Source organism: Brachionichthys hirsutus, chromosome 2, assembly GCF_040956055.1.
Source record: "Brachionichthys hirsutus isolate HB-005 chromosome 2, CSIRO-AGI_Bhir_v1, whole genome shotgun sequence".
NCBI lineage: Eukaryota > Metazoa > Chordata > Actinopteri > Lophiiformes > Brachionichthyidae > Brachionichthys > Brachionichthys hirsutus.
This window is the reverse complement of record NC_090898.1, coordinates 8,553,209-8,564,271: the sequence shown is the minus strand read 5'-3', so window position 1 is coordinate 8,564,271 and position 11,063 is coordinate 8,553,209. Positions and strand designations below refer to the sequence as shown.

Genomic DNA, 11,063 nt, shown 5'->3' with positions numbered 1-11,063 from the left:
AAATGCTAAATGTGGAGCTAACTGCAGCTCCCATTGCTCTCAGTAACCACAGTGTTCAAATTCAGCTGGCTTTGGGCTTGAAATGCTCAGAAGTCCTGATATGCATGATCCATATCACTGCAGGGACATTTGTCTCTCTCCCTCCCCTTCTCAGTCGTCTCTCAGCTATAGATTGTTTGGGTGCTTGTCTTACGCAGCACTAACTTAGACCCTAGTCGGTTTCCTCGAAGTGCACCATAAAAATAAAAACATTTTTCACAAGCTATTATCCTCTTTTTGCCTTTCCTGAACAGTTCTAGCACTTTCCTCCGTGCTTCCTACCATTCACCCGATCCCTTGAGGTTTTCAGACGCTTTCCATTGAGCAACAGAGTCGGGTGGATTCTGACTTTTAGCCAAACAGCTGGCAATGAGATAACAGATGCTCTTAGAGTCTGGGCAAAGTGCTGGAAAGACCGGTCTTGGAGAGACGGCCAACAATCTAATATTAGTTGAGCACACGGCTGTCTTTAGAATCAGTCACTTAGCTGCTGTACTGTGTTCATTGCTTCCCAAGGCCCTATCCAAGCCCTTCAGCTCTACCACTGACCTCCGCTGGGCACGCTGGCGTCTGGGGAAAAGCTGGACTGCGTTTTGCAGTGAAGAGCAAATGTCTCTGTTTGGAAGTTGCAGGATAGGGGGAAAATAGCCCTGACCCTAAAAGGAAAGTTTAAGTAGCGTCATGAGGTGGGAATCAGGAGAGAATTATTTCTTCAGCTCATACATTTTAGTAGTAACCTTTTTTTTTTTTTTATCTGTTGGATTTTCTTGGAGATGGCAGCTCTGGCTTCACAGATAAACACAGACGTGATGTTAAAGGATGCTGTGCTGCCCTCGTCTGGTAAAGCAGTCAGGCCCATTCTTGCATATCTAATGGGTGTAGGAAGCCGCTCACACTGCCACACCACACCCTGCCCTACCAAACTGACTTCCCTTTCCTCTGTATTTCTTCCGATCAACCTCATTTCTCTTCTGGCCTTTCACAGGCTGTACATTTCTCCTCCCACCATGTCTTTTCTTTCACCTCTTCCTGTGCTTCCTTTCAGCACAGAGTTAAGGTCCAGCCCAGGCCGCTGTGTCTAAACATAGCATGTTTTCACGTAATGATTCGGTGTGCTGTTATCGTTCTAATCTCAGTCCTCTACAATAATGGGATTATTTTTAGAGAATAAAAAAATAAACAATAACAATAACAGTGCTGATAAACACCAAGATGTAGTTTATTGTAAGTTCCAGGGAATGTCACCTCATGAAGGTATAACGGGCACCTTAGACTTGAGCCGTCTAAATATATTCTTGAATCACATGGGGCTCGTTTCCAAGCAGTGCGTTACCCACTAGGCAAACTGTTGCATAACAAAGGCTACGGTCAAGTGAACAAAGTGTCAGGTGGATCGATCAAGCCAGGGTTAACCTATTTACAAACACCTTTCCTAAGTGATTGAGACTGATGCTGTAAATAAACATCGTGTTATTTCTGTCCACATTTAAGCATGCAGGCGTACAATAAGCTGTTTGTGTGTGTGTGTGTTCAGGTCTTGAACATGGACGTCTGTGTTGTCGATATGTTTAATGCATGTGTCGTCCCTGTCATGTGAGTAATAGCCGCCAACGATCTCTTGCCTACAGTGGCCCCACGGTTAGTTTTGGCGTCCCAGACAATTGCATTTGCATGGGAAAACAGGCCCGTCACGCGCCAGGGCCCTGTGGAATTATTCATGCAGGACATCAGTAAGTCACAGTCTTCGTGATTCAGTTGCAGTATTGATGTGGACAACGAGAGGGGTTTGCTCCAACTGCAAAGAGCTGTGGAGGGACAGATAGGAATAGAGCTGTGGAAACGAGCGAGGGAGAAAGAAGAAAGAGAATCCGCTTTCTCAGCAGAATGTGAGGAGAGCAAGGTCGGCTGCTCTTCCATTCTCCTAATCCTTAAATCTTCTTTAATCAGGATGAGAGGGCGCGAGAGCATGTTGCCTGACTTAGGACAGGAGAGTCTATGTCGGGACCTTGGTGAGGGACACTAACTGGCCAGCAGGAGCGATGAAAGGATGTGAAGCCCCTCCGCTGCAGTCAGTTTGGGAGATTTAAACTTGCATTTCAACCGAGGGCCATCGGGAGGGCTGGAGATCCAGTCTATGAGGATATGGTTTAACCACCAAAGGCAAGAGAAAGAGAAGAGGTGTTTCGACCTATGGCTGAACTGTTTTAGGGTGAGACTTTCTATTATTATTTGTTGTAGCTGGAAAAGGCTGCATGTTTGTATATTTTCAATCCACAAGTCAGAGACGCAATAGATTGCAGCTCGTGTTGAGGGTTCAGAGAAAGAAACTCTAGCAGATTGTCCAACAGGAAGTGTAGTCCACAATGGAAGAGCTAAAGTAGGAGCTTGCTGTGTTTTTCCATGAGCCAAAAGGGAGATGTTTAAATACGACAGAATCTTGATTCTTCTGCCTGAACAAAAGCTGAAATGTTTTTTTTGACATGTTTCTCCTGGTTTGTTTCTGGGATTAAAGCAGTTACAGTATTTCTGTCATTTGATGGGAGTTTACACAAACATTGCCATTATTCTAATAACTTGGAATTGTAGTTTTAAAAGAGTGTGTTCCTGTGGCCTGTGTGGATATGGTGCAGTGATGTGTGCAGGACCCCAGGCAGCTCGAAAGCTGAAACAGTAAATCATTCAATGAAACGCAATCAAGCTCTCCTTATTTTCTGCAGCTGCTTCCAAAACAAAGTTTAAGAAAGAAAAAAAAAGTCTCATCACTGGTTTCAAAATAGACTTCATGCAAACGTCATGTATGTGTCCATTACTTTGTGTCAGGGTTTTTTATACCATGTAGTGTGTCATGGTTAACATTAAACTCCCAGATGACACTTCTGGAAATGTGCAGTTTCTTGCAACAATTACGTTATTACATATATCAATGGGTCTTTTGTTTTTTTCAAAACAGTTAGACGGTAGTTGGTGAACAAATAGTTAACTGGGCTATCTTATGAAACACAGACTTACAGTTCACCCACTCTGACAGGGAAGCTTCTTATCCTCTTTAGTATGTCTTATATATGAGGCCCATTATGGGCCACAGATCTATTTCATGCCAATGTGAAAGCCTGGGAGCGTTTGTATTTGTATTTGAACTGCTGTAAGAAGCAGACTATGAGGAGAAATATAACATCTACGGTATGTCCCAAAAACAATATTCAGTTGTAATGAACCTACTGGAAACACGTATATCAACAAATGTCTTACATGTCAGGGATATTTTTCACAAGTCCAACATTCTTCTGTTTCAGACTTGAATGTCTGAGTTCATTTGAGCTGCTTTTAGTATTAAGGTTATTTAAATGAAAAGAACTCTGTCTGGAGCTATTTTTAATTTAAATAAAACCAGTGTTACAGGATTTGCCTCGCCTCATGTCCACAAAGATTCATTATACTAAGTCAAGCCTTCAACGACACTGTTTTTTGGTGCACGATAGCAACACTTGACTCTTCTCTATCTCTATTCAACACCCAAGTGCGATCCCAGGCAGAAGGGGTTGCAATGGCCGTCGCAAATTATGACCCCCACCTCGGCGCAGGTCCGTCTGAGGACTCAGACGTCCTCCTGGATGAATCCGACTGTGGCAGTTTGCTTTCTGATGACTCAATGCTTCCTGACTACGATGAAGATGAAATTAAAGTGGAACCGGCCAAAACGCTGTACGAGGCCTGCACTAGGAATGACCCCACATCCCTGCGGAGGACACTGGAGAGAGGCATCGATAAAGACGAGGCCATGGAGCTGGACGTCAACGGCAGGGTGAGACGGATTTATTGCTTCTTTAATCAGTCTCTGACACACACACCAAAAAAGAAACACTTTTACAAGACTATTTGATCTATTTCTTCCTGTCAGAATGGACTGATGGTAGCTGTGGCCAAAGGATTCATAGACATCATCACGCTGCTTCACACGTGTCCATTAATAGACATCAATCATCAAGATTCTGATGGCAACACCGCCCTCATGATCGCCGCTCAGGCAGGCATGTCGGATGACTTCACAGCACTAAAATTCAGGGTCTGTGGCCTCTACGCCAGTCTTGCCATATTCACATCATTGTATCTCTTCTTTAATCAGGATTCATCACCATTCTTAACCACATTATTAACCACTATTCTGGTGTGGACACCGAAGTCAGGGATCCTCGTGGCTTCACAGCCCTCATCAAAGCTGGCCTGCAGGGCCGAGAAGAGTGTGTGTCTGCCTTGATCATGCATGGTATGTTGACACGACTTTAGGAACTGCTTTCATCATCACAGACCAGTCATGGCACATCTTTAAATGTACATGAGGAACCCACATTTGCAGTTATACGCCTTGTTAAGTATGTGGGCAGCTCACACATGTATCTGTTCTGTCTGTAACCCACAGGGATTAGATCTGTTTTAACTATTTAACAGGGAGGCCTTTATAAGAATGCTACAATAAATAAATAGAAAACGCCCACATGTTATGTTCATTTATGTCAGAGACAGATTTAAAACGTCTGCATTTAGTTGTATGTTCGGGCAAATCTCGTCATGTGTGAAAACCAAATATACGTCCAGGACTTGTGGGATTTCTTGGGAAGACTTCTTTTGATTCAAATAAACGTTTCAGGTCGAGATATGCTCCATAACCTAATTATTAAATTATCTCCAAAGGTGACCACAAGGTGGCGTCGTTTGCTAATTTGAAGGGTCAATTAATCCCCCCATCCCTCGTCATGACATGATTATCAAGTTGTTACCTTTTCCTGTGCAGGTGCGGATATTAATGCGATAGATCTGGCCCAAAGGAGAGGTCTGAAGGATTGGATCCTTAGGACGGGGGGGTTTGAGACTTTCAAGCGACTACGCCGCCTGCAGGCTCATCCCGTTGCAGAGCAGTTCTGTGAAAGCTATGTCCCAGAGTGGCCTGAACTGAAACACCTGGTAGCAAAGGCCAACACCTCCAAAACAACCAGCCAGAAGCTGAGGCAGCGCATAAGAGACAGTCTGTCATTCAGTTTCCCTCAAGACCCCCAGGACAATGGGGTTATGGACCATATGGTAAGGATGACCACAAGCATCCATAGCCCCCTAATAGCCACCGGCTGCCACCCACTCTGTCCCAGCAGCCCCCCGAGGATTGGGAAAAGAAGGCTCGCTGTCCCTGAACTGCTTGAAAAGTACAGCAGCAAAGAGTTGGAGGAGAGCACAGTGTCCCACAGTGAAGGCTCCATCACCTCAGCTACTCCTACTCCTGCCGAGGCAGTCTTTGTTTCCCTGGCCTCCCGCTGCCGGGATTCAGAGCGCAGGGAATGCACGGCATCAGGTGGCACTAGGAGTTTTATTCCTCGCAACATTGCACATAGAAACAGCATTTTCCCCTCAGGCGGTGTTCCTAAAATTGAAGTGACAAAATCCCGTGAACCCACTCCGAAGAAGGAAAAGAAGAAGAAAAGACAGCGAGGCTACCTGGAGCCTCCGGTCTGGAAGTACAGGGAGGTGAGGGAAGAGAAGAAGAGAGAGAAGAAACAAGAGCAGGAAAAAGAAAAAGAGTTCCAGAAGAAATATAAAGGGGCCAAACATTCACCGAGCAAAAGATGAAACTTTGAAGATGTTATTTTCTTCAGGGAATTTCACTGCGTCAGCATCGTGCAGGATAACTTTTGGATTCTGCCGTTTCTGAAGCCGCCATTAATAGAAAATAAATAGAAGCACATTTGTAAATGAGGAATAGATCAAACCTAATTTTACCAGCCTGTGTAATATGAACAACGACAGAGTTGTGTGCCATTGTAGAATTCAAATACCAGATAGCCAAAGCAAAATAACTTTGTATCCTTTTTTATTATAAATCCATCTTTTTTTTTATATAATCCCAATTTTTAACTGAGCCTCAAAATTATAATTCCTTTGTGAAAGTCAAAGGGAATTAATTGAACCAATCAAATCAGTTTCCTGGTTGAGTTATACCACATAGAGCTCCTTATTGTACACGGCGTTACTCAGGAGTTTTGGTAATAATAAGTTGGGACAATTTATTTTGAATGTCTATCAAGAGAAGCAGAAAAATGAGTGTGGATTGCACTAGAATCTAAATGTTCTGTGTATAGATCAAAATGATAAAGACATCAACACAAACTTGTGCAGACACAACAGCAAAGTATGTTTTACTATTCTACGAAATATATTGCATCACGTGTTTGTTTTTTTTATGTGTGTGAAAGAACAGTTCATACAAAAACTGGAGGATCATTCTTGTGGTTCTTGGTCCTCAAATTACAGAAAGAGACTCAGGTTTGTTTTTTAATAGCTTGTCAAAATGTATGTTTGTACGCAAGGTCAGAATAAATTTACTGGTATTTGAAATGAAGAATTTTTTTTATGTTCCTTTGTATGATCGTTTCAGTAGCAACACGTTGTGATGTTATATTTTCAGGATTGTGGTTCACTTCCTCTTCTCAGTAAAAAAGAAAACCCTTCAGACATCACTCAAACTGGAGATGCATATTCTGATATTGTTGAAACACAAGGAGTGTAGATTTTAAATAAGGCCTCGTCACATGACCTTATGTGCTGCTGCGCTTCATGTTGTCCTCTGCAGAAATATGAATAATTCATCATTTTTAAGTGAGAGTAAAACAAGTCTTTATTTTATTTATTTTAGAAGCTGACATTATTGCAGAATATCTGGTAAAGCAATATCACATTTCCAGCAGATTACACAATAAATGCAGACTTCCCGGTAAATCCCTTCAGGGAGTGTATAATGAAATGTATCTGAGTCACCAGGAGAGAGAAATGAGAACTGATTAAAAACAAAAAACCGTTTGTGCTTTTTTTCTCCGTGATAGTTGATGTGAGAGTTTCCAGCTGTTTACTCAGCCGTTTCCAGCTGTTTATTCAGCCGTCGGCCAAAAAAATGAGAGATTATAGAGCCTGAAAATGACAAGAGGAATTTATATTAGAGACATGAAGATATCGCTCTCATGCTCTGCTGAATGAACTCTTACAGAATCTGTTCAGCATCCCAGGGACAACCGTATTTGTCATCTACAACAGACACACGGACGAACAGAGTTCATTCAGTTCATTACCTGCGCCAAAGAGGTTAGGTTCCTGCCAGCATCTGTCTGTCTGTCTGTCTCTGTTAGCAGCATAACTCAAAAACTTACAGATGGATCTGGATGACATTTTCAGGGACTGTTGGGAATGTTACCATGGGAACAGATGATTCAATTTTAGTGATCATCCAGAAGAGATCCTGGATTCTGGTTCTCTTTGAAATTTTCGTGAACACAGTCATGTAAGGCCGTGGGCCTCTATCTTACCACCGAATTTCAACCGGACATGAAGTATTCATCATGTCGTTACAAGTTTATCTTTTGAACCATAGAATTATTGCATCTGCAGCCTTGATTTTTAGCACATTCTTTTTCTTCTAAAAATGTTTATAGGGGATCTTCAAGTTAGTCCCCACTGATAAAGCGCCGTAGTATAAAAGCCACCACTGGCCTCTGAAATGATGGGAAACAAGACTATAGATGAAATTAGAGGCACTTCTTTTTTGTTTTTCAAGTCAGATAAATGTTATTGTGTCATGGAGGAGTCTTTGAAAGTGCATTCCTGACAGCGCAGTGCAGTGCAGACATCAGTCCACAAGGGAAAGAGGAAAAAAGAGAGGTTTAGTGGGCAACAGGAAAACCGCTATGAGCGCGCATTCCAGGCTGCGTCTGTGTACGGGACATTTTGGGGGTGGGACAAAACTCTGAAGTATTTTAAAGTATGTAATCTCGCCTTTGGATCGGGACAATTGACCACCAAAAAAAAAAGCATGCTCTTACTTTAGCCCAATGGGAGTGGACTAACAGAAAGCGCCGAGCCGGGAAGGAAGCTGCTGTGGTCGGATGGATCGTGGCGCGTTATCAGCGCTGATTTGGGCTGAGATGAGATAGGGCACAGCCCGCGGCCAGTCCTGCGGGAAGTGCGTTGTTTTTTCACTTGTTCTAGATTTAGATACCTCGTTATTCCAGGGAGGGAGTAGTTTAATCTTTCTTTTCTTTTTTTTCTTTTTTTTGACCAAAGAAAGCGAACGTTTCCCAAAAGGGACGGCCGGTTGTCACCGAGGCAGGAGAGGATGTGAGCTCTCTGGATGACAATCAGCGATCGATCCGCCCGGACAGCGATAACCTTCCGCCGTCAAATGGAGCCAGCGGGGATATAAATCCAGCTTTATTCGATATACCGAGCTTTCAAGCGACTCTTGATATGGGAGAGGAGCGGCGACTGTTCAGATAAAAGGCAGATCAGAAAACAGGTAAGAAAAACGGAGCTTGCTGGAACTGCCTGGGTTTCGATCGTGATGTGTTGAGTGACACGTCACCTTTGACCCCCACGTGTTTCCAGATGTGAGGCAACAAGTGTGAGGAAGTGCTCTACCTGAGCCAGGTGACAGAACTCTGTCCAAATTTAAACCTTTTTTGTGTGTGTGTGTGTGTGTGTGTGCAACGTTGTAGTCATGGTGACCATAACAAATTAATGTCACATTTATTCAATTGGAAATGGAAATAAATTTAAAGCACCTACGGGTTTTTAAGGAACTTTACTACATTGAAGTATTTATACTTACTTGCGTGTGAATCTTCTGACTTCTTTTCCTCCGCATTCTCCTGGCAAATAGCGAGGGAGCTGCCATTTTATTCCTCTGCATTTGCATTTGTTACAGGTATGGCTAGAAATGGATGAATGCATTGATAAATCCAATCAAATGGCCAATATTTTCTCATCACAGATAATCACGGTTATCAAAACCTATTTTAAGTGTTCTGCAGCAGAAATAAACACAGTGTTAAAGTATACATAAACATATGATTAAAAAAGGCTAGTATAAGGAATTAGAACCATGGATGATTAAAACTACAAATAAAAGACAATGATAAAATCTTAAAATAGCAACTCCAAGACTTTAGTGCAATAAAGTACAGTATAATCCAGTCAAGGAAAGAAGTATACCTAAAAACACGAGAGAGAGAAAACGAGCGAGAAAATCTTTAAAGGCCTCTTCGTTAGTGATTCAAGAGATATCACTGCTCTAAAAAACTAAAATTGTCTGACAGCTCCTTCCGCAGTTGTGAATATCCTAACAGTAAAGGCTCATCCCTCTTAAAACATGGAAGGGGAACAGTCAGGTTCCGACCTGAAGCTGTGCATAATTAAAAGCTTTAAATAAACAATAACTACAGTAAATAAATAAAGGGGCAGCACATTTGGAGCCATTACAACTATTATCTTGTAAGGCGTGAATCATAGTTTGGGTGTTGTTAAAGTTGAACATCAATCATAATCTGGTACCTGCTTTAATTTAACTGATAGTTGGCAAAGTTAGAATTTAATATGCTCCCCGGCAGTCATGAAACCTGACTAATGAATCCCCTGGACTCATTCATAAAGGAAATGCCAATACTCCTGAGTCTGATTGCCTTTGTGGTTTCGGTCTCTTCTTTGTTTCATTTTTTTCTGCTCCAACAGGAGTATATACTTATATCTAAACTCTCTACCAGTCTCTCAGAACTGAAGAAGCCTCTTGGATGAGAGGCGAAACGTCTTCGATCCACCCTGAACAAGTCCAGTCGACTCTTCTTTTTTGCTCATCGTGATTTACCGTGACCTGGATGACTCAGAACCTACACAGGCATAGAGGGGGAAAGTTCATACCTGATGAAATATGCAGAAGTTGGATATTTTCTGCTTATTTTGATTTGTGCATTGTATGAATTTAAAACCCAGCTAGCTTTAAAACCTATTTCTTGTCCCTGTATAGTTTTCCCCGCTCCATTCAGAGGAGGTATTTAATCTTTATGTGTGTAGTTTATGATGATGATGTCTCATGGGCTCATTCTAGATGGGTGTTGTTGGTCTATTATATAAGTTGTGTGTCACTCATACATACCCAAATCTCATTGTATTTTCCATTTTGATCTATTTGTTCCTTTAGCTGTTTGGATGCAAAGATGAGCATGCGTGCACATACCTTTTCTTTCCTGCAGTTATTGTTGGTATACGTGTGAGAACATGCTGGCAGCAGCTGAGCCGCAAAAGCCTAACAAACTTAGCTTTGCTTGTGAAAAGATAGAATCAGTCTGTCGCTGCAACCAGCAGAGTCACAATCTGTGGTTCACGGATTTGGGGTTTTCCCACTTAAATAATGCACAGAACAAAAGGCTAAGTCATCAAAAGAGTTGCGTGCAATTTAGTTGAGCCATTTCAACAACATCACAACAGCTTTAATTTTGTTAAACACTTAAAGTTACTTTGCAGAGACATTAATAGGACTTTTTGGTATAATGAGGCCCCAGTGGGGGGGGGGGGGGGGGCTGAAGGAGGTATGTGCTTTGTCATGCCCCCACCATCTACCACTGCAGCCACACAGTCATCCAGATGGAATGAGAGATCTGCCTCCCTGTAGATGAGAGGAAGAGATGACGATGGATCTTTTCCCCTTGGGTCACACGGGTGTAGTTTAGGACAAAATGGAAACAAACAGGAGAGAGAGCTCAGAGAGGAAATGTTTGGAGTCTAAAGTCAGGATACCCATGATGGAGGGTGTGATTACCACTCTCTCCTGTGCCGGGACAAGTGAATGATAAAACAAAACTTATAACTGCAGATTCATGCACAAGTTTATTCAGTCGGGGGTATTAATATTGGGTATTCCTCCACGGGACCCACGGATTGGCAAATGCTGACTTGTAGCCTGCATGATACAGGAAGTTTGCCGTTCTTTTTAATAAAAAATGACTTGTGGTTTTTTTAGTGACTTGTCATTGTTAAAATGGGGCCTTCCAGTGATCCCACGTGAGAGGAAAGTAGATATCTTTTCAGACTGGGGGAACAGATCAGAGGTTTCATAATTGATTCGAAGTTTCGATAAGCGTGGAATTTTCTGCTCAAAACATGCTCTTGTTTGTCATTTCCGAGACAAACGTCTATATTCTCCAAAGAGATGAAAGCGA

General features: G+C 42.3%; 1 protein-coding gene across 1 annotated transcript; it reads left to right on the top strand.

Moving 5' to 3' along the window:
• Positions 1-3,580: 3,580 nt before the first annotated feature.
• ankrd33aa (ankyrin repeat domain 33Aa) lies at positions 3,581-5,655 on the top strand. Its single transcript, XM_068753062.1, has 4 exons — positions 3,581-3,841; positions 3,938-4,067; positions 4,163-4,303; positions 4,829-5,655. Exons 1-4 carry the CDS (start codon positions 3,584-3,586, stop codon positions 5,653-5,655), a joined length of 1,356 nt encoding a protein of 451 aa, XP_068609163.1. The 5' UTR covers positions 3,581-3,583.
• Positions 5,656-11,063: the final 5,408 nt, after the last annotated feature.

Coding starts and splice junctions, on each gene's coding strand:
- ankrd33aa (XM_068753062.1), top strand. CDS start 3,584: ATGGCCGTCGCAAATTATGACCCCCACCTCGGCGCAGGTCCGTCTGAG. Junction 4,068..4,162: donor CATGATCGCCGCTCAGGCAG/GCATGTCGGATG, acceptor TTCTTTAATCAG/GATTCATCACCATTCTTAAC. Junction 4,304..4,828: donor GTCTGCCTTGATCATGCATG/GTATGTTGACAC, acceptor TTTCCTGTGCAG/GTGCGGATATTAATGCGATA.